Source organism: Lepidochelys olivacea, assembly GCF_965140295.1.
Source record: "Lepidochelys olivacea isolate rLepOli2 genome assembly, chromosome: 1".
Lineage (NCBI taxonomy): Eukaryota > Metazoa > Chordata > Testudines > Cheloniidae > Lepidochelys > Lepidochelys olivacea.
In genome coordinates this window covers 127,630,459-127,654,466 of record NC_140411.1, presented here as the reverse complement: position 1 = coordinate 127,654,466, position 24,008 = coordinate 127,630,459, and the positions used below count along the sequence as shown (strand labels likewise).

The following is a 24,008-nucleotide window of genomic DNA, read 5'->3' as shown; positions in this document are numbered from 1 at the left end:
GGAGTAAGCAGCATCTTCATTAAGTACTGCAGCTGCTCCGCTGCAGCCCTATAAGTGTACACAAGCCCTTAGTTGTCTCTTTTCTAAACTGAACAATCTCAGTCTTCTTAATCTCCTCTCATATGGAAGCTGTTCCATATCCCTAACCATTTTTGTTGCCCTTCTCTGTACTTTTTTCTGATTTCAAGATATCTTTTTTTGAGATGGGAAGACCAGAACTGAATGCAGTATTTAAGGTGTTGGTGTAACATGGATTTATATAATGGCATTATGATATTTTGTCTTATTATCTATCCCTTTCCTAATGGTTCCTAACATTTTGATAGTTTTTTTGACTGCCACTGCATATTAAGCAGATGTTTTCAGAGAGCTATCCATGATGACTCCAAGAGCTCTTTCTTAGAAGAAAAAACAAGAAAGAAAAAAATATTAAAAGACTTCTTAGTTAAATATACTGTTAAAGTCTACCTCTATTGAAATTATTGCCATCTTAATTCCTCATGTCATAATTACGTGTTATGTAAACTGGGAATGAATGACACCTATATTTCTAAAGCAATTTGAGATCTGTGGATAAAAATGCTAATGATTATTATTAGGGCTGTTGATTAATCACACGAATTAACTGTGATTAAAAAAATAATCGTGATTAAATACAGTTTTAATTGCACTATTAAACAATAGAATACCAATTGAAATTTGTAAAATATTTTTGGATGTTTTTCTACATTTTCAAATATATTGATTTCTATTACAACACAGAATACAAAGTGTACACTGCTCACTTTATATAATTATTTTTTATTACAAATATTTGCACTGTAAAAATGATAAACAAAAGAAATAGTATTTTTCAATTCACCTAATACAAGTACTGTAGTGCAATCTCTTTATCCTGAAAGTGCAACTTACAAATGTCAATTTTTTTTGTTACATAACTACACACAAAAACAAAACAATGCAAAACTTTAGAGCCTACAAATCCACTCAGTCCTACTTCTTGTTCAGCCAATCACTAAGATAAACAAGTTTGTTTACATTTATGGGAGATACTGCTGCCCACTTCTTATTTACGTCACCAGAAAGTGAGAACAGGTGTTCACATGAGACTTTTGTAGCTGGCATTTCAAGGTATTTACATGCCAGATATGCTAAACATTCGTATGCCCCTTCATGCTTCGCCCACCATTCCAGAGGACATGCTTCCATGCTGATGACGCTCGTTAAAAAAATAATGCGTTAAATAAATTTGTGACTGAACTCGGGGGAGAACTGTATGTCTCCGGCTGTGTTTTACCTGCATTCTGCCACATATTTCATATAGTAGTCTTGGATGATGACTCAGTGTTCGTTTTAAGAACACTTTTGCTGCAGATCTGACAAAACACAAAGAAGGTACCAATGTGAGATTTCTAAAGATAGCTACAGCACTTGACCCAAGGTTTAAGAATCTGAAGTGCCTTTAAAATTTGAGAGGGACGAGTTGTGGAGCATGCTTTCTGAAGTCTGAAAAGAGCAACCCTCCAATGTGGAAACTACAGAACTCGAACCATGAAGAAAGAAAATGAATCTTCTGCTGGTGGCATCTGACTCAGAGGATGAAAATGAACAGGCATCGGTCTGCACTGCTTTGGATTGTTATTGAGCAGAAACTGTCATCAGCATGGACGCATGGCCTCTGGAATGATGGTTGAAGCATGAAGAGACATATGAATCTTTAGTGCATCTGACACATAAATATCTTGTGATGCCGGCTACAAAAGTGCCATGCGAATGCCTGTTCTCACTTTCAGGTGACATTGTGAACAAGAAGCGGGCAGCATTATCTCCTGCAAATGTAAACAAACTTGTTTGATCAATTGGCTGAACAAGAAATAGGACTAAGTGGACTTGTATACTCTAAAGTTTTACATTGTTTACTTTTGAATAGTTATTTGTTGTACATAATTCTACATTTGTAAATTCAACTTTCAGGATAAAAAGCTTGCACTACAGTACTTGTATTAGGTACACTGAAAAATACTGTTTCTTTTGTTTTTTACAGTGCAAATATTTGTAATCATAAATAAATACAAAGTGAGAACTGTACATTTTGTATTCTGTGTTGTAATTGAAATCAATATATCTGAAAATGTAGAAAACATCCAAAACTATTTAAATAAATGGTATTCTATAATCAGTGCGAATAATCACGATTAATCTTTTTATTGCATGATTAATTGCAATTAATTTTTTAATTGCTTGACAGCCCTAATTATTATTTATGATTAATTTAAGACTTCTGATTAGCTGCTTTTTGGAACTTAGAAGCATAGGAACATAGGCCTTGTCATTCTGTCTCAAGTGATGATCATATAAAAAAATTAATTGGAGATTTAAAATTGAAAACTGAGGACAACTTGTAGCTTGCTTCTACGAAATGTCATCATATTGAGAATTCTGGGCACATGGCTGCAATGAAATTTAGTCATCTGTTGTGGCAGAAACTTATGGATAGTGATTCAAAGCTATATGGTACTCAAATTAGAAGGCAAACTAAATTAACGTATTTATGTGACTACTTGGGCTTCCCGGTAAGAAAGATAATTCAAGGGTGTCTGGTGTCCAAGGTGACACAAATTTTGCCTGAAATGACCAATGCTTGTTTTATTGGGCCAAAGCCACTGACTTGTGTCTCAAAGTTGGAAACTAGTGAGATAACTTGGTAAACCCTTAATGCGCGGCAGATTTGTCATGAAGATGTTGGTTTATCTTAGCATAGGCTATGGACATTCATTCTACCAGGTAGATATTTACAGTAGATTCCACAGTGATGGACACTGTATAAAAAGAAACAGATGGCATCACTGGATTGACTCAAAAAAAGCTCCTATTTCAGATACAGAGAACTCTTGCTGATTTCAGAGTAGCAGCCGTGTTAGTCTGTATCTGCAAAAAGAAAAGGAGTACTTGTGGCACCTTAGAGACTAACAAATTTATTTGAGCATAAGCTTTCGTGGGCTACAGCTCACTTCATCAGATGCATGCAGTGGAAAATACAGTGGAGAGATTTATATACACAGAGAACATGAAACAATGGGTGTTACCATACACTTTGTAACAAGAGTGATCAGGTAAGATGAGCTATTACCAGCAGGAGAGCAGGGGTGGGGAGAACCTTTTGTAGTGATAATCAAGGTGGGCCATTTCTAGCACTTTACAAGAACAATAGGAGGAGGAATAAACACGGGGAAATAGTTTTACTTTGTGTAATGACCCGTCCACTCCCAGTCTTTATTCAAGCTAAGTTAATTGTATCCAGTTTGCAAATTAATTCCAATTTAGCAGTCTCTTGTTGGAGTCTGTTTTTGAAGTTTTTTTGTTGAAGAATTGCCACTTTTAGGTCTGTAGTCGAGTGACCAAAGAGATTGAAGTGTTCTCTGACTGGTTTTTGAATGTTATAATTCTTGACCTCTGATTTGTGTCCATTTATTCTTTTACGTAGAGACAGTCTCTCTACAAAATGGCAAAAACTTAACTCCTGTTCTTTCCTCCCAAATATTCTCTACTTTCTTTACTCTGTCACTGCTGACAACACTGCTATGCTCTCTGTAATTGAGACCTGTAATGCAAAAATCATGTTTGACACCTCCCTGTACCTTCCTTCGAAGCACTTCTACAATGGTCCTCTTATCCTACAAAGCCAGACTACGTTCAGTTCTTGCCACTTCTTCCTCCAAAGCACTTCTACAATGGGCCTCTTATTTCTGTCCACACAGCAGGACCTCTTGTCCAGACACTCTTCATTTTCTGTCTTGATTATTGTAACCTCCCCATCTCTGGACTCCCTGACTCTGGTCCCCTGAGCTCTCTAATCCCTTCAAAGAGCAGCTGCTAAAATCGTTTTAGATGGACTAGGTCAGTGTTTCTCAAATGCCAGCCACTGTGGCCGCATGTGACCACCTGGGGCTTTTCTTGTGCCCACAGCCTCCTGGGCTGGGGTGGGTAGTTAAATAGTGGCTCCTCCCCCTGCCTGTTGTTCCTGGATGCACTGCCTTGGTGTTGATGGCTGGGACCCCCAGCAGGAGTTGGGCTCTGTCCCACTCTGGAGACACTTGGGGCACAACACTGGAGGAGCAGGCAGCCAGTGAGTTCCCCATTTTAGCAGGGGGCTCAGGCTTTGGGTCTCATCTCTGGGGTGGTGGAGCGGCAGGCTCTGGCTGAGGGGCTTTGGGCTCCAGCTCTGGCTGTGTGGCGGTAGGCCCCAGGCTCTGGCCGCAGGGCTTCAGGCTTCAGCACCCCGCTCCCCACCCACCAACTGCCATTGCCCCTGCTGCCTCCCCCCGCCCCCCCATCCAGGGCTTAATTTGTCCCCAGGCTTGGCAGGGCTGAGTAAGTCTGCTGTGAAAAGCGATACTTTCATGTTTGTTAATATCATTTTTCACAACAGACTTACTAGCTAACAATAAATAGATTACAATGATTTGGACATGTATTGCTAAATATTTATTTGTTTTTCCTAAAGCTAATTATTTAGGGAAAAGTGTGAGAACAGCCACCAGCAACACATAAACACCACCCTATACCGGAAACCTACTGGCCGCTATTCCTACCTACATGCCTCCAGCTTTCACCCTGACCACACCACACGATCCATTGTCTACAGCCAAGCTCTGCGATACAACTGCATTTGCTCCAACCCCTCAGACAGAGACAAACACCTACAAGATCTCTATCAAGCATTCTTACAACTACAATACCCACCTGCTGAAGTGAAAAAACAAATTGATAGAGCCAGAAGAGTACCCAGAAGTCACCTACTACAGGACAGGCCCAACAAAGAAAATAACAGAACACCATTAGCCATCACCTTCAGCCCCCAACTAAAACCTCTCCAGTGCATCATCAAGGATCTACAACCTATCCTGAAGGACGACCCATCACTCTCACAAATCTTGGGAGACAGGCCAGTCCTTGCCTACAGACAGCCCCCCAACCTGAAGCAAATACTCACCAGCAACCACACACCACACAACAGAACCACTAACCCAGGAACCTATCCTTGCAACAAAGCCCGTTGCCAACTGTGTCCACATATCTATTCAGGGGACACCATCACAGGGCCTAATCACATCAGCCACACTATCAGAGGCTCGTTCACCTGCACATCTACCAGTGTGATATATGCCATCATGTGCCAGCAATGCCCTTCTGCCATGTACATTGGTCAAACTGGACAGTCTCTACGTAAAAGAATAAATGGACACAAATCAGATGTCAAGAATTATAACATTCATAAACCAGTCGGAGAACACTTCAGTCTCTCTGCGTCATTACACAAAGTAAAACTATTTCCCCATGTTTATTTCTCCACCCCCACCCCCACCCCCTACTGCTCCTGGGACGTTCCTGTTAACTGCTGGAAATGGCCCACCTTGATTATCACTACAAAAGGTTCCCCCCCCCCCCCCCCCCGCTGGTAATAGCTCATCTTAAGTGATCACTCTCCTTACAGTGTGTATGATAACACCCATTTTTTCATGTTCTGTGTGTATATAAATCTCCTCACTGTTTTTTTCCATTGAATACATCCGATGAAATGAGCTGTAGCTCACGAAAGCTTATACTCAAATAAATTGGGTAGTCTCTAAGGTTCCACTAGTACTCCTTTTCTTTCAGCAAGAGTTGGTGGCCACACTCTGAGCCATCAAAAAATTTGTCCTGAGAGCCCTTGGACTAGAGGATCCTGGAAGTCCTTGACAATCTTGTTTTCATGACTATGATGTATAAGATCATAAACTCCAACATTATGTCATGATGGAACACAAGGTTACAAATAGAGGCAGAAAGGAAGGGGCAAAAGGGGGAGGTGCGGATAAGGTAAGGGGGCAGCATTGTTCAGTTTCACTGGGTCACATAACACCTAAATTCTGTATTATGGTACATCCAAGGGCAGAAGGCACCACTGTGATCACCTGGTCTGACACCCTGTGTACCACAGCCCTTGGAACTTTCCCAAAATAATTCCTAGAGCATGTTGGGTTTTTTTAATCCAATCTTGGTTTAAAAATTGCCTGTGATGGAGACTCCACCACAACCCTTCTTAATTTTGATCCCAGGGTTTATTACCCTTGCTGTTAAAAATGTATGTCCGCTTTCCAGTCTGCGCACACTTTACAATGTAAGGGCAGCCGGCTCTGGCCTCATTTTCGTGGCTGGGGGCCCAGGCTCAGAGCTCCCTTTCAAGAGGCACCCACAGGGCCCCATTACTTTCCGGCTGCTCAGTTCTCCAGCCTGACTCCTCGGCAAATCCAAAAACAACCGGGCCCCGGCCAGCTGGCCCCTGCACCTCCCGCCTCCCTGGCAGCTAGCGCAGCCCTGGCTGCATCTCTCCCCAACTCGGGTGGCATCGTCTCCCCGACACAACCCCGCCCCGCCACCCGCCCGCTCGGCGCCTAGGGCGCCACTGGAGGCACGGGGCTCAGGGGCCGCTCTCCCCTTCCCCCGCCCTGACGCGGGGTGGCCGCGCACATGCCCAGAAGCGAGCGGCAGAGCGTCCGGGCCGTGCAGCCTGTGACAGCGGCGGCGCTTTCCCTTCCGCTGGGTGTGGGCTCTGCAGCAGCGCCGCGTCCGCCCAGCCCCGGAGCAGAGACACACACACACACACACACACACAGAGGCGCGCCGGGGCCTCGTCCCCGCGCCGAGGGGCGGGAGGCAGCCATGTCGCTATTGTCTCGGGCGCTGCCCGCGCTGCGGCTCTATTGCATCGGCCTCGCCGTCGCCCTGCACCAGCTGCTGCGCCGCCTCCGCCCCGGCGGGGCCCCCGCGCCAGGTGAGAGCATCGCGCCCCGCGCCCGCTGCTGCCCCGTGCGGCGCCGTGCAGCGGCACCGGGCGCAGCCCGACTGGGGTCCGCCGAGGCCACGGGCACCGCGCCCGCTCTCCTAACGGGGCCGGGGGAGAGCAGGAGGCCGGCGGCCGCTCTCCCTTTGCAGCCTTCCCTTCCTCCCCCGCCCGGGCCCCACTGTCCCCGCGGCGGCTGGGGCGTGTGCCGTGACCTTGGCCCCTGCGCACAGCGAGGGGCCGCAGCGCCCCCGGGCTTCGGCTGCTGCGTGGGCGCAGAGGCTGGGCGCAGCCTGCCCTCGGCCGCACGGGGGGCTCCCCTTCCTGCCAGGGCTGCGGTACCACAGGGCCTGGCCCTGGCGCGCCTCCCCCGTGCGCTGCACACGCCGCTGCTGCGCCGGGCCACGGAGCTGCGCGCTCCAGCCTCCCCTCGGCCCGCCGCGCTGGCGCCCTCCGCACGCCCCTGCCTGCTGGGCCGGGTCCGCGCCTGGCCGCTGGGCCGGGCCCTTTCCCGTGCTGGCCTTGCAGGCGGCTCGTGGGCTTGAGCCGGCCCGTTCCCCTTCCCTAGGCGGCTGCTGCCATACCCAGTTACTGGGGAGGCACCTGCACACGCCCCCTTGCTGCTTTAACTGCACCCGTTCCCGTGCTAGACCAGGGGCGGGCAAACTTTTTGGCCTGAGGGTCGCATCGGGTTTCCAATATTGTATGGCGGGCCGGTTCCCCAAACAGCCAGGCGTGACCCCGCCCCCTATCCAACGCCCCTCACCCCCGCTTCTCCTCTCCTGACCGCTCCCCTGGGACTTCTGCCCCATCCAACCCCCCCGTTCCCTGACGGCCCCCCGGGACTCCTGCCCCATCCACCACCCCTTGCTCCCTGTCCCCTGACCACCCCCGGACCTCCCCCCCCGACTGCCCCCCACTGCCCCATCCAACCCCCCCTTATTCCTGACTGCCCCCCCGGGACCCTGCCCCATCCAACCCCCTGTCCCCTGACGGCCCCCCTGAGATTCCTTTTTGGTCTGAGGACCACACTGGGTTTCCAAAATTGTATGGAGGACCAGTAAAGGGAGGTTGTGTCTCCTCAAACAGCCAGGCGTGGCCCAGCCCTCGCCTCCTATCCAAACCCCCTGTCCTCTGCTTCTTGCCCCCTGACCACTGCCCCGGGACGCCCGCCCCATCCACCCCCCTCCCCCCCCCGTTCCCTGACAGCCCCACGGGACTCCTGCCCCATCCACCACCCCTTGCTCCCTGTCCCCTGACCACCACTGGACCTCCCACCCCTGACTGCCCCCTGCTGCCCCATCCAAGCCCCCCTCTCATTCCTGACTGCTCCCCCGGGATCCCTGCCCTATTCAACCCCCCTGTTTGCCGCACTCTGACCCCTGTCCACACCCCCCGAACTCCCCTGCCCTTTATCTAATCCCCCCTTATTGTGCTGCCCGGAGCACTGGTGGCTGGCGACAGTACAGTTGCACCGCCCAGAGCACCGTCAGGCTGCAGCTCTGCAACTGTGCTGCCTGGCCTCCCAGAGCGGCGCACTGAGGCTGGAGGGGAGGGGGAACAGCAGGGAGGGGCTGGGGACTAGCGCCCCGGGCCAGGAGCTCAGGGGTTGGGCAGGAGGGTCCCGCTGGCCATAGTTTGCCCAGCTCTGTGCTAGACCCATAGTCTCCCCCTCCCCGTTACTGCACTTGCCCCAGGCCCCTGCGTTATGCCCCTGCACACACCCTTGCATATACCTCTCTGCTGCTGGACCCGAGTGGCATTTTGGTTAAGTTGCTGGACAGACTCAGGAGATCTGAGTTCAGTTCCCCGCATTGTCCCAGTTTCAGGCGTGGTTTTTGATCTGTTTGTGCCTCAGGTCCCTGCCTCACATGGGTTTTGAGGATTGATCAGTGTTTGTGATGTGCTCAGATACTGTGGTGATAAACCTATAGAAAATCACCAATCTCCCTAGCTTGTTCTGCTGTACCTACCTACTGAGGAAGAACTTGCTTCTTTGCCTGGCTACCTTCCTCTGTCCTGGTCCTTCACCTAGATACTAGGCTAGAACCCTCCCTGTTCTCTTTGCCTGCTTTTGAATTCTACCACGCAAAAGTAAATTCCTCCATCTCTGCTAAAGTTGGACACTGAGCTTTATTCCTCCACACTCCTGGCCACTTGATTACATCCTCTCTAAAATCACTCCTCCAGTACTTGACGGTGGTGAACTTCTTCACTGAATTTGACTCTCACAGACTGCTAGTCTTCTCTTCTCCCCCAGTCATTGGTGGGAGTGTTGGTGTACACATTCTGTATGCTGAATATATATTGTCATTAATTGCCAGTATTTAAGGAGACAATTCAATGGCATTCAGTTTGCTCTATGGAGCTTTTAGTTTAGTTCCTTTTCTGATAGTTGTGTGTTACGTTTTTAAATTATTTTTATGATTAACAGAAAACTTAATGATGTTCTGTTTCCCCACATTAGGTATCTGTGAAGGAAGCTTGAGGTTTCCAGAACTGATTGATCTGGGAATCTCTTCAGGCCAGACATCAGCACAATAGGAATCTTAAATTTAAAAGGAAACTGATTTTTAAAAACCCTTTTTAATTTGTTGGTGCTTCTAACAACTCCCTGCAACTTGGAAAGGCCTGAAAACCATGTAATGAGTGACAGCATCACTGCAGCTCATTAGTTTGGTTCTGTTTATTTTTTCTGACTAGCTTCAAATGTGGCTATTACGGAGGTAATGGTGGTTTCAACAAGAATAACAAAAATGCAGGTGTATGTATGCAGTTCAGTGAGATTATCTAAAATATGAGGCCCAAATCAATTTATTGTATAGTTGAGGTACTAGAGAGGAGAGAAAATAAATTAATTGTAAAATTAATGCAAAGACTGGATAGTACAGATTTCCACACATGGGTTCATTGGGTAATGTTACTTCCATACTAATAATTCTAATGCAGATTTGAGTTTTGCTTTCTCATTCTCAAAAACATATAACATGCCAAAAAGAAAAGAAAAAAAAAAGGAGATGTGTGCCTACAGTTTTATGTCAGCTGAGCATTCTTCTAGCATTAGTTTTTCTTGGCAGGGTAAATTTGTGTAGTATGCCTAGGGTGTGTAACGCTTTCAAAATTTAGAACTGAACAGAAATATTATGACAAAGTTTGACCCAAACATTTTATTTTATTGTAATCTTAAATATAATTAACAAATCAAAAAATATCAAGAACCTATTTGAAACAGTGTGATTAAAAAACAAACCAACTTGTCAACAGTGGTATTTTAATATGGACATTAGACTAGTTTAGGTAAGATTTCAAAGAATGGACATAGTTAATCTTGGATCAGTAATCTGCTACTTTTATTGGAATAAAGAAGCAACAGTTGTGTCAAGAAGTTAGTGGACTAAAAATATTTTAAAATACAGAAGTTGAAAGCTTTTTCTAACCCTTGTAATCCTCAATTCTCAAAAAGCTATGATTACTGGAATAAAAGGTACATAAATCAAGTATCAGTTGTCTCATCATGAGAGACATTTAAAAAAACATTGGGGGGGAATAGGGGAGAGCCAAAGAGTTGTAGTTTAGCTCCTCAAGTCTCCATGTTCTGGAATTTGGACCTCAGACCTGCTTGACCTCATCTACACTGGCAAGCCACATAGCCATAATTCAGCATAGGTGCAGCTCCATGGTGGAAGCTATATTATAGAAAGCCATCTGGCATCCAGTGATAGATCTGCCCTGTGTTGAATTAAGGGTCTGAAGTGTACTAGTATAGCTGCAGCCCTTATATCTTCAGAAGCTGCATTCTTTTAAAAAAAGTTTGTTATACTATATTACAGAAATATTCGGGAGCTGCAGTCTAAACTAAACTAAATTAAATTAGTTTTCGTTTCCTGAATTAATCAAGGTTGTATGCTGTTTTCAGTTCACAACTTGTCTTTCTAAATACTGACTCCTACTACATCCTGCTAATAAATGTCTAATTTTAAAGGTTTTGTTTAGGATGGTGTGTATGAAAAGGACAGTTTGAACTGTACAAATGAGGCAGCTCTGGGAGCAAAATATATTGTAGTAATTGTCTTGATTTGTGAACTGAAAACACGAAAGTGTAAATATATAACATGAAAGTGCAAATTTCACAGCATTCCAGGTAGGAATATCAGGAAGTTTGCTTCAGACTTGGAACCTGAAACACAGAAGGAGGAATTTGAATGCAGAATTTAATAAAAAGAACAGGAGTACTTGTGGCACCTTAGAGACTAACAAATTTATTAGAGCATAAGCTTTCGTGGGCCCACTTCATCGGATGCATAGAATGGAACATATAGTAACATATAGAACATATAGACACAGACATACACAGAGGGTGGCTACTATATGTTCCATTCTATGCATCCAGTGAAGTGGGCTGTAGCCGACGAAAGCTTATGCTCTAATAAATTTGTTAGTCTCTAAGGTGCCACAAGTACTCCTGTTCTTTTTGCGGATACAGAGTAACATGGCTGCTACTCTGAAACCTGTGAATTTAATTTAGACTTCACAATTAAGTGCAGTGCTGGAAAATAAAGGAGGAAGAGGAATTATATAAATTATTATTTAAACATTTTTCAATACTAATTGTGTAAAATAGTATAATTAAAGATCAGTATGGTAATATATAATCTGCTAGTGCTGTGTGTACAAAGATAACTAATAATTCAAATAGATACTACTGTATGCTTAATGCTCGAACTGATATCTTAATCTAAGGTGTGACTTTGCCTCAAAAGCAAGTTTTAAAAACAAAAATCTAATCAGTGAATTTACAAAAGATGAGCTAGCTAATTGTGACACCAGGAAGTTAATACCGGAAATGTGGTTTCAGCCCATTGAAAGTCATTTCATTGTTTTTTTTTTAATCTTTTTAAAATCATGCTATCTCTGACATTAATTGTTTCACAGAGTAGGAATTTCTATGATCATGTTGAAGGATTGTCAAGAATTTTTTGTTTTTTCCTCATGCTGCATTTGCTCTTCTATTGCATAAATCATTTAATTTCATTTGGCTTCAGACATACTCAATGCTGCATGTTTTGTACTTTTGGAAAAGACTTCTTAATGTTTATATTTGGTACTTGAGAGATGCAGAAAGTGACTTAGAACTGAGTACTAATATTAGTCATTCATGTTTTTAAAAACACCTTTTAACCTCAGATAGACTTTAAATTTCCTCTCGCTAATTAATCTAAATGAAATTATTTTCTTCTGGCTTTCATGATAATTTTCAAAATTGTTAATAATAGAGATCTTGGGTCCCCTCAGTTATGATTCAAGTATTAATATCTTTTATTTCATATGGAGAAAGTATTATAATAGATTAAGGATGCTTTACTTCCGGTCTTAAAAAATTATGTTTCCAAGTTGTTAGAATTGTTTCACTCCATAGACAGTTTGTGAGCCATTTCTGGTGAAGCGATTCATATATATGAGAGGAATAATATCTGGGATCCATCAAGATGAAAGGAACTATATATATTGTGCATGTAAGATATTAAATTATATCCTGAAAAAGACTACCTTTAAAAGAGAGCAATTTAGATTGCAAAGTTATGCACTGAAAAGTTAGGAAATGCCAAATGTATTGTTGCCTATGCACTGAATAAGGCAGAAGTCTGTGGGGTGGAGGCGGGGGAAAAGGGTGGGCTGTATTTGAGACTGTTTTACATTGTACATGGACAACAAGGTAGAATTCTGGTAATATGGTTGATACTAAATCTGGTATTTCATATCTTTCAGGTGCTTCTCTTTGCAACCTAATTAACTTTTTAATGTAGATTTTGTATAAAATTTCTTAGTTTTTTTTTTTTAAAAGAGAAAAGGTAAAACAAATTATTTTATATACAGTTGTAGCAACCCTTCCTATCTTGTATGATCACCAAGGTTTAAACCCTTAACTTCCAGCCACTGGAGCAATAGGACTATCTATGTGTTTAGCTTGCAGCAGGAGACTACAGTAGAACCTCAGAGTTATGAACATCTCTGGAATGGAGGTTGTTCCTAACTTTGCACAAAATGTTGTTGTTGTTCTTTCAAAAGTTTACAAGTGAACACTGGTTTAATAGAAATTTGAAACTTTACTATGCAGAAGAAAAATGCTGCTTTTAACTATCTGAATTTAAATGAAACAAGCACAGAAACAGTTTCCTTACCTTCTCAAATCTTTTTTTAAACGTCCCCTTATTTTTTTAGTAGTTTACATTTAATCCAGTACTGTACTGTATTTTTTGTTTTGTTTGTTTGTTTTTGTATTTTTTTTGTCTCTGCTGCTGCCTGATTGTGTACTTCTGGTTCCAAATGACATGTGTGGTTGTCTGGTCAGTTTGTAACTCTGGTGTTCGTAACTCTGAGGTTCTACTGTACTGAAGGGTGGGCCTCACAGGCTAGGTCCAGGAGGTGGTTGGAAGGAATCCAGCCTGGTTCTCTTCCTTCTTCCCCAAGAATTGGGAGAGCTCCAGCCCTGCTGGTACCCTTTGCAGTGGGGATGAGAAGCTGAGGCCATGTGCTGTGTAAGGGAGCTCAGTGAGTCCTAACTCTCTTCTCCTCCTCCTTTCCATTGCTACAGCTACTCTCAGATTTCAGGCCAATGTAGAGTGCTTCTCTAGTAGTGGTGTAAGCCCAGCTCTTTAGAATGTTGATGTTCAGTTATTGTTTTGGCATGCTGTCAAAATTTTCTTGAGCTACACAAACAAGAGAAGGGAAGTGGCAGTTTTTAACAGTTTACAGCTCATTTAAATACGAATGAAATTTCTTGAGCAAAAGAAAAAGTCATCTTGTAGCCTGGGTGCTTTCTCCTTGTGGAATTTCAAAGATTTGCAGCAAATAATGGATGTATTAGAGCTTCAGTTTTTTTTTAAAGTCACAAAAATATTTTTATAAGGAATATTAGGTAACTTAAATACAGGGGTTGCTGTCACCTCTCCCTATAATACAGTACTATCATATATCAGATAAGACCCCAAAGTGCTTTACAAACCACACAGGTGCTGAGTGCCATCAACTCCCGTTGAAATCAAATAGAATTAAAGGTGCTCAGACTCTCACCAGGAGTCCCATTCTTGGAGTAATATATAGGAGCCTTTTCAGTAGCACCAGCCGTGCTGCACAACAGTTTAGGAAAGGCAGTGAAGAGCTGCACTCTATATTAGGGTTGCTGTGACCGTGTGTGGTTCAGTGTTGTAATTAAGGTGGTGGTATGCTGATGTATCCTTAACTGTGGCGATGCGACAGTGTACCACTCTAGTTAAATGTCAAATCTGAATAAAAATGGTAGAAAAGATCTTACAGTCATAAAATCGGGTGGAGGGAGTCTGAGACATTCATTCACTGTGAATTAACTTGCGTTTTGTTGTTATATGACAGAATCTGTATGTTGTAGAATTTCCCTCCTTAATTTTAAATATTAAAGGCACACCACCTGTTTTATTACTCTACTGTCCTCTTTGCTTCCAGGAACCTCTGTGTTACAGTAAGGGATACTCTGGTTTAAAATGAAATTCGTTGAGTCTGTATGTGTCCCAGAAACACTGTGACATGGCTTGAAATAGAGGCATCTGAAAGCAATAATAATAGCAAATTCTGATATGGTACATCATGCAGGTGCATAATATGAAGCTATTAAAACCATCATCTGTAACATTATACTGTATATACCTCTCCTTCTAAGTTATATTGTGATACGATGAGAATGCATAACATGGCGTTGTTATTCATAGAATATAAGGGTTGGAAGGGACCTCAGGAGGTCATCTAGTCCAACCCCATGCTCAAAGCAGGACCAATCCCCAATTTTTGCCCCAGATCCCTAAATGGCCCCCTCAAGGATTGAACTCACAATCCTGGGTTTAGCCGGCCAATGCTCAAACCACTGAGCTATCCCATATCTCTCTTAATATTGATCTTTGGAATGAAACAGCATAACCATGTTGGGTCAGTAATTCATATTGATGACTCAAGCACTGAAATTAGTCATAGCAAAGGACATACCAGGATTCAGAGCACCTTTTTAAAAACAGAATAGTTTTACTTCCTGATGCAGAATCTTCAGATGTAAATATTTAAAGAAATCAGCCAAACCAAAAAATCTGCAACCCCCCCTCATCTTTAACCTTCAATAACCTTATCTTAATATTTTATTAAAAAAACCCAAAATATTAAAAAAATAACTAAATGGTTAAAAGGAACAAAAGTCCCTTACTCCATAGAGTAAGACCACAGGAGCAACTTCACTGAAAAGATACACACACACACAAACATTTCCGCAGGTCTGCAACAATGTCACGAAAAGCCTACTAGCTTGTCTTATTCACCCAGGGCTTTCCTTTTCTGTTTCCTGGCCTGGTGCTGCCACTGACAGGAAATGATGTGGACATGTCTTCTTCCCCAACTTATTGATTTGTTGATATCCCATTCTCAATAGAATGCATCATGAACGTATTCTCAACTCTGGTCCTCTCCAATTTTTGTATGTGCCTGCACTACTGTTCCCTGGTGGCTCCTTTCCTCTCTCCTTACTGATCCTTGTTACCCGCTGACTGAGCATTTCAAGAATGGGGCTGTTTGAGGGTCTGTTGGCAATCATCTGGCTAGGTTGCAGCCACGGTAGAGGTAGACAAAGCAACATCTACACATGCAGCAGTCTCAGCCATGTGTCATGGTGCACAGGTGCAGAGAAATGAGCTGTGGCAGGTGGTTGCTTGCAGGGAGACTGGTGGCTTTATTATACTTTTCTGGCAAAAATATTTTGCCCCATGCAAATCTGTAGGTATAATTTTCCAGAGCGCACAGAAAACTCTTATGTTTATTCTTCTGAACAGCTAAAAAGAATGTTCAAACTGACATATTTTAATGCTTATTATGTTGATAAAAGTTCCCCTGCCTGCCTCTCTTCCTGCAATTATAAGGTGCTGATATTCCAGGAGCCAAGAGCTCTGAACATTAATTCCACAAAGAGGCAGGCAGGAAAGTCCTCAAATGTATATTGTTGCTCTGCGTGAGGGCTCTGATCCTACTTTATGAATCCAGCTGGAAAATGTCCTTTGATTTCAGCAGAGCAGGATCAGTTCCAGAGTTGTAATGTACAACTTAAAAAATTAATCTCTAACAAAGTCTAACCAACTTAACAAAATTTGTTTCAGAACAAACAAACATTTGTTCCTTGTGCATCAAATTTCTGCTGAAATAAATGTTAACAGCAGAGTTCAATAATTCTTGTGCAAAGGGATGTTGACTCAACCTTAAGTATAATTTTAGGATAGGGAGCTACTATAAACAAATGTCTAATGTATGTGGCAATAACGTACTAAAACTCTACAGTGACCATTACACTTTCTCTACCAAGAATTTTCATGTTTCTCAAGAAACTCAGTTTTTCTTGATTCTACTAGCTCAGTCACAGCATCGCTTCACATATTAAAACACTTTTATTTTTGGCATTCTAATGGGTCTTCCTATAGGTCACACTTCCTGTAAACCTCCTCTTCAAATTTGCAAATGTAATTAGGAAGGTAGGTTTCATGGTGTATTCGCAGAAGCACTGATTTCACATAGTTGAGTGTGCTTCACGTGTGCTTTCTCATTGTATCTTTATCTTACTGCCTTTATCAGGTACTCATTAATGAGTGAAGGATCAAAAGGTGGGACGGTGGCCAAGAAGCAATGGAGAATAAAAGCTTAGAAGGCTCGCCATCAGATCTAAAGTTAGTGGCTCATCCAAGAGCAAAGAGTAAAGTATGGAAGTACTTTGGGTTTGATACTAATGCAGAAGGATGCATATTACAGTGGAAGAAAATCTATTGCCGCATCTGCATGGCCCAAATTGCCTATTCAGGAAACACGTCCAACCTTTCATACCACCTTGAGAAAAATCATCCTGATGAGTTCTGCGAATTTGTGAAAAGTAACACTGAACAAATGAGGGAAGCGTTTGCTACTGCATTTTCAAAACTGAAGCCAGAATCGTCACAGCAGGTTGTTCAAGACACTTTAATTATGAAAACCAGCCACAATTATGAAAACAAAAAGCATCAAGAACTGACTTCTGCTGTGATTAGCCTAATTTGTGAGGGCATGTATCCTTCCTCTATTGTTGATGAACCCACATTCAAGGCACTTTTGAGAACAGCTGATCCTAGATATGAACTTCCTAGCAGGAAATATTTCTGCACAAAAGCAATTCCTGAAAAATACAATGCTATTAGAGAAATTGTGTTAAAAGAACTTACTGAAATTCTATGGTGTGGCATATCCACTGACATGTGGAGAAGTGAAAACCAGAATAGATCATATGTAACACTTGCAGTTCATTTTCTCAACAGTAACCCTTCTAACTGTCTGGCTGTTAACTCCCGGTGTTTAAAAACGTTTGAAGTGCCAGAGGAAAATACTGCAGAAACTATTACACGAGTCCTTTATGAAATCTTTATTGAATGGGGGGTCAATACAAAAGTCTTTGGTGCTACAACAGATTATGGTAAAGACATTGTGAAAGCTTGCTCTCTCCTAGATATTCCAGTACAAATGCCTTGTTTGGGGCAGACTTTTAATGCAGGAATACAACAAGCTTTTCAGCTTCCAAAACTGTGCAGCCTTCTTGCCAGGTGCCGAAAACTGGTGGAATATTTTCAGCAGTCCACGGTAGCAATGTACATGTTAAGTGAGAAGCAGAAGCAACAAAATATTCTGCACTGTATGCTTGTAAGTGATCGTGTTTCCTGGTGGGGAAGCACACTTGCCATGTTGCAACGTCTTAAAGAACAGCAGTTTGTAATTGCAGCAGTTCTTGTGGAGGACAGCAATAACCACCATCTGATGTTGGAAGCCAGCGAATGGAATACAGTTGAAGGCCTGGTGGACCTACTGCAGCCCTTTAAACAGGTTGCTGAGATGATGTCTGCTTCAAAATATCCAACAATAAGTATGGTGAAACCCCTCCTCCACATGCTTCTAAATACCACGTTGAACATCAAAGAGAATGATTTGAAAGAAATTAGCATGGCCAAGGAAGTGATAGCCAAAGAGTTATCAACAACATACCAGCATACACCTGAGATAGACATGTTTCTCAATGTTGCAACTTTTTTGGACCCTAGGTACAAAAAACTGCCTTTCCTTTCAGCATTTGAACGGCAACAGGTAGAAAACAGAGTGGTGGAGGAAGCAAAAAGCCTTTTGGAAAAAGTAAAAGAAAACACTTTCAGGCCCGAAGAAAAGTTCTTTACAGTGTCAGAAGAGCCACCTGTGAAAAAAATAATCATCTCGTCTACCCCTCCCCCTACCAGTGCAATCAATAACATGCTTGCGGAAATCTTTTGCCAGACAGGAGGGGTGGAAGACCAAGAGGAATGGCATGCTCAGATTGTTGAGGAATTGAGCAACTTTAAGTCACAAAAGGTTCTTGGTCTAAATGAAGACCCCCTTAAGTGGTGGTCTGACAGACTAGCATTATTTCCTGTTTTACCAAAGGTTCTTCAGAAATATTGGTGTATTCTCGCTACAAGAGTCTTCCCTGAACGCCTTTTTGGTTCTTCTGCTAATGTTGTAAGTGCTAAGAGAAATCGGTTAGCCCCAGCTCATGTGGATGAGCAGATCTTTTTGTATGAAAACACTCGCAATGTGTCTGAAGCAGAACCTGAAGATGAAGATGAAGGCGAGTGGGGCTTGGAACAGGAACAGATTTTTAATTTAAATGACACAGTAAATGTAAGCAGCAATTTCTTTAATATCCGAGACAGTGGGTTCATTTAACAGGAATACTATGGTACATTAAATAACAAAGAAAAGGTATTTGTCTTAAGTTACCAAAATTATTCTGTTTGATGCTATGAATACTGTAAATATTGAACAAGCGTAACAGACTTGGTTTAAGCTTCCATTGTATGTCTTGCCTACTATCTTAAAACATGAATGACTTGTGATTATACAGCACTGAAATGAAAAAGGAAGTAATTCTGCAAAGTCCATGACTCCTGACTCTGGCCCCAATTTCAGGAAAGCACTTACGCATGTGTTTAATTTCCATGTACTTCAATGGGACTTGAATGCGCTTATGTGCTTTCTGTAATAGGGATGTTGTTTCTGAATTTGGACCCTAAACAGAGAAGTTTTAAAAATGTACAAATCCACTTCTGAAGCCAACATGGATTAGGATTTTGAAGTTTAAATTCCTAAATTTAAAGCTGATTTTAAAACCCATAAGTCAGATCTTCAGAGACTCTTACAAAAATATTAGGAAGAAACTAGACAATAAATAACTTTAAGCCTGATTTTTTCACTACCTCATACTTTTGGCCTCGTCTACACTACAAGTTCTGCCGGTATAACTACATCAATTAGGGGTGTATTCTCACCACAATTGACATACAGGTATAGGCCCTAGTGTGGATTCAATGATACTGATAATAGCTTTTTTTTGCTTCCCAAACCAGAATAAGCTATATTGGTATAAGCGCTTTTATGCCATTATAACTGCACCCACACTGGAGGACGTTTTGTTACTTAGTCATACTAGTATAGTTAAAGTGGTAAAACTTTCAAGTGTAGACGAGCCCTTATGTCACCCCTTACATTTATACTAAGTAGGTGGAAATCACAACCACATCAGAATTGTGGCATTTTACATTCACTTTGTGTGAGTCTAAGACAGTGGTTCTCAAACTTTTGTACTGAGGACCCCTTTTACACAGCAAGCCTCTGAGTGTGACCCCCCCCCTTATAAATTAAAAACACTTTTAAATATATTTAACACCATTATAAATGCTGAAGGCAAAGCGGGGTTTGGGGTGGAGACTGACAGCTTGCAACCCCCCAGGTAATAATCTTGTGACCGCTGAGGGGTCACGACCCCCAGTTTGAGAACCCCTGGTCTAAGTGGTGGCTACACAAGGTGCAAAGCAGCAAAGAATCAGGCCCCTGAAGGATGGGGGAAGTAGGGAGATTGGAAAACGGCAAGGACCATGTGTGTTTTTATTTGTTTTTATACAAATTGTTTTAATTTAAATTGGGACTTTGTCCAGGGAGTTAGAAAGATCTTTGGTAGAAAGAGCCTTTCAAAAAATTAAGCTTTAATTTTGTGTAAATGTATTTAAGCAGGAAAAAAAACCCTCACACAAGTTGTTAGACCTTGATAATGATTCCTGTCATGTCAGCACTTACAAACTTCCTTTTCCCCTGCTTCCCTTTAGAGTCAGTCTGTAGAGGGCTTTGGTCTGTCCCATCTCAATACTAGTTCTGATTAATCGTTATGTGTACTGGAGTAGCTCCCCCTGTGTCTCTATGCCTAAATATTTTAAGTCTTTCTGAGTATTTAGCAAAATAAAATAATAAAACATAATGTATCTCTTAGGAAGAGCTACATGTCTAAAACAAGTGTATAGTCCACTTTTTGGGTGAGAGTGGGGAGGCAGCCAGCATATTTTGCTTATGCATAGGGGGACTTTTGGAACTACCATATTATAAGCAAAGTTTTTTTCTTTTTTTCCCTTTTTTCATTTCCCAATTGGAAACGTTCTGGGAATATCACTCTTACTGAATAGAATACAAATTCTCATTAGTCTACAATGTAGCATGAAGGTAGAAGTGGGATGCCCCCTGAAAGTCTTCAGAGTAGCAGCCGTGTTAGTCTGTATTCGCAAAAGAAAAGGAGTACTTGTGGCACCTTAGAGACTAACCAATTTATTTGAGTATAAGCTTTCGTGAGCTACAGTTCACTTCATCGGATGCATTCCCTGAAAGTCTGTGTATCATGTGATGCTGGAAATCATTCAGCTGTTGCAGAGATCAGAGACATTCACTCTGTTGTACTAGTCTCACTGACTATGCTATAAAATAGATGTGTACATATAGCACCCAGATACTGTGATGATGGACAGCAGTATAAAATGCTAACACAGAACATGTACGTGTGTGTGTGTCTGTGATTGTCTTATGCAACACTGATTTGAAGAGATGTCCACCAGAGACTGTTCAGTGTATTATTATGGGATGGCTATTTGGAATTCATAATCATAGATGCATGGTTTTATAAAGGGGCTGGTCAAAAGTAACACAAAAGTGAGATTTACAGTGATATTTAATATGCTGTTTCACTTGTACTATCAAGCTGTATATGTTTACATTTTGTTTTTACAGTTCTCACCAACCGATGCACAGTATGATCATTTGGCAGTAGGTGGGAAGGGGGATTAGAATCATGAAACAAATCAAATGGTGTAAATTATCCCACAGGTTTTAGTTAATGAAAAATGACTGTAAATGGTGGTCTAACTTGTACAGACCTAGCATTTAGGTGGCCCAATTCTTCACTGCCCTGTCTCTTGTGTAATTATTTGTACTTCTGAAAAGTGTGTGTAAAATACACCATTCTGATATGGTATCACCATACATCCACTTTGCCAGATGTACATGACTACAGAAGGTGCAAGGCTGTAGGAGATTGGGTCCAGAGAATGTGCAAAACAAGTGTACTTACATGTGAAGGAAGCGTAGCAGAATAATTGATTAACTGGAGGGAGGAAGTTAAAGCAAACCTCTTAGCTGATTTTCCTTTTACACCTGTTCAGTGAATAAGTTACAAAGTTTTTCACATTGAATGCCAAGCTGATGTAACTTACACTATCACATCAATTTTAAGAGTAACTTTTACTGCGATTTGTCACCTACTGAATTTGTCCCTAAAGGAGCTGAAGCTGTTAAATTGTGCTTAATTTGTGCCTGGGCTGATCCCCGGCACCTTTGGGCTTGCCACATCAGGTATGAAAGTAAAAAAATTGCTTGAGACCCGACCCTCTTTCATTAAAAATTAAGCACTGTATTAACACCAGAGGTTTGAATCTGCTCTTACGCTACTGTAATTAGGAGTAGCTTCACTGAAATCAGTGGAGTTACACCAATGGAAAAGAAAAGAAAATCAGCCTCCCCAGGTCTGAATTCAGCTAATGTGTTTTGGTACTCTCCAGCCCTCGTTTCCACGTGGAGTGTCTGAAGGCTAAAATTATCATGCAGTGCAGCCTGTTTTCTCCCCAAATCAGTTTCAGCAATACCAGTGCAATGCACTGTTCTGCTTCTTCTGGCCTTTTAATTTTTGGTATCCAAAATAAAATTGTAATTGGTTCAGTTGATATGTCTCGTTGTTCTAAGACAAAGCCATTGTTAGTCCTACCCATTGTCTGTGAGTTTTTATTTAATGTGCTAAGCTTGGAATATTGTTAAATAAACCAGAGAAATAAATTAGCTACTAATTTATTTGTCTGATGTGTGTTCATATTTTCAGTACCTTGACATTGAACTCTCTAGCAACAAGGTGAGGTTATATTTCAAGTTTTTCAAACTATGCATACCCCCTCTGTAACTTACTGCAGTATACTGTACAAATCTTTCTGGATAATAATAATATGTTGAGATCAATAATGCCTCTCTTACTGAGAAGCGTAGACAGTTTCTCTTGATAGAATTACATGCCGTTTCCAGGCAACAGTACAGTACAGAAATTGCCATGTGGGTGAGCTAAGTTGCAACACTACTGCATGCTGCCACAACATGAGTAAACATGGTTCATTATTGCTATGGTGGGACTAGAGTCTACTGAATTGTGCTATAGCTCTAGACTTTGAACTTCTGTCTCTTAAATTCTATATGAATATACAGTCTGGAATTGTTTACAATTTGTGAGACATGAAGAAATGGTGATGGGGTGAGGGTGACGAGCAGGGATGCACCTTTGGATTTTGCTTCTTGTCTGGAAAATATGATTTTATTTTTAACTTCCTTAAAAATGATATTTATGATAAAAGAAGACAAATTACCTTGATATTACACATCTAAATATCCTAAAGTCATTATTAAGACTTTATGGTAGGAATCAGGATTAAGAAGGCATCTGATAATTTAAGTGCTTTTGGGATAACCCATATTAAACACGTGTTATAACCTAGAAGGCTAAAGGGAACTATGAAGAACCCACAAGTTGAAAAGGTTTACATTTTTAGCAGAATATATTTATTTCCTAGTTTTAAAAGTCCCACTTACAGATTAGAAAAAAAAATGTATATAAGATATAATAGAATTCCCCATTTTGAAAGTATGGAACACCTCTGGAACTGGCATTATTATTTTATTTTGTATTACTCTAGGGCCTAAAGGGCTCATCTAAAATTAGGGCCCCTCCAAAAACAAAGTAAGAGACATTCCCTGTCCTGGAGAGCTTAGAATTTAAATACTCTTTCAAGTATCTTTGTAAGGGCATCCACTGTAGTTTTTCTATTTAGCTTTTACATGTTTTACATTTAAAATAAAGTTTCACATCAGTAAAAGGAGTGTTGATTTAGTGTTTAGGTTGCGCAATGTCTAACTTGTCTTTAGGATACAAAACATAATTAGAGAAAGGATGGTCTAGTGGTTAGGGAGTTGACTGTGGAGCCCAAAGTTATGGATTCAGTTTTTTGCACCGCGACAGACTTCCTGTGTGACTTCAGGCAAGTCACTTGAGGCCTGTATCCACAAAGATATTTAGGCTCCTAACTTCCACTGATTTCAGTGGAAGTTAGCAGCCTAAATACCTTTAAGGATCTGGGCCTTAATGACTCTGTGCCTCAGTTTTGATCTATAACATGAGGTTAATAGTTTTTTCCTACTGCTCAGAGGTGTTGTGAGGCTAAATACTTTAAAAATTGTGAGCTGCTCAGATACTACAGTAATGCGGCCCATAAAAGTACCATAGAACAAAGTACTCTATACAGAGATCACATGATACCATATCACTTCCACTGGTAATTCCATTGGACCCGAGTCTGTACTGCCTTGTGTCTTGGTGTACCCAAAGGTAAACTTAAAAAAATATTTCCCATAAGTTCAGATGATGAGAGCCTTAGTATAGACAAGGCCGCTGTGACACACCCTGTTTTTACCACTGTATTAGTTAAATCTGCTAAAAGTAAGTCTAATTTCTGCAGTGATAAAAATTTTGGTTCTGCTGTGGGACCTCGTTTTACATTATGGCTTTCACTGATTCAGCTGAAGAGGTGATAGCACAAGTGGGAATTTTTTTTTTTTCTGTTTCTCCATTGTAGACAAGCTGGAAGTAGTCAGTTGTACCTGGGAAAAGTGGTTGTAAAATGCTACTAAATCTGAATAATTCATTCAGACACATAGTACCTTATTAATA

At 41.7% G+C, this 24,008-nt stretch overlaps 1 protein-coding gene across 11 annotated transcripts in view; it reads left to right on the top strand.

Moving 5' to 3' along the window:
- Window positions 1-24,008, top strand: part of ZBED1 (zinc finger BED-type containing 1) — a 290,772-nt gene that overhangs the window by 59,930 nt on the left and 206,834 nt on the right. For 6 of the 11 annotated variants that reach the window (XM_084614147.1, XM_084614146.1, XM_084614145.1 and 3 more), the window contains exon 1: window positions 6,484-6,814. The exons of 2 other annotated variants lie outside the window; for them this stretch is intronic. In XM_084614147.1, coding sequence (XP_084470273.1) covers window positions 6,511-6,814 — 304 coding nt within the window. In that variant the 5' untranslated portion in view covers window positions 6,484-6,510. Of the gene's footprint in view, window positions 1-4,504; window positions 4,910-6,483; window positions 6,815-16,456; window positions 21,962-24,008 lie in introns of those variants that run through there. 3 more of the 11 variants (XM_084614139.1, XR_014709553.1, XM_084614141.1) reach the window with 3 other exon arrangements.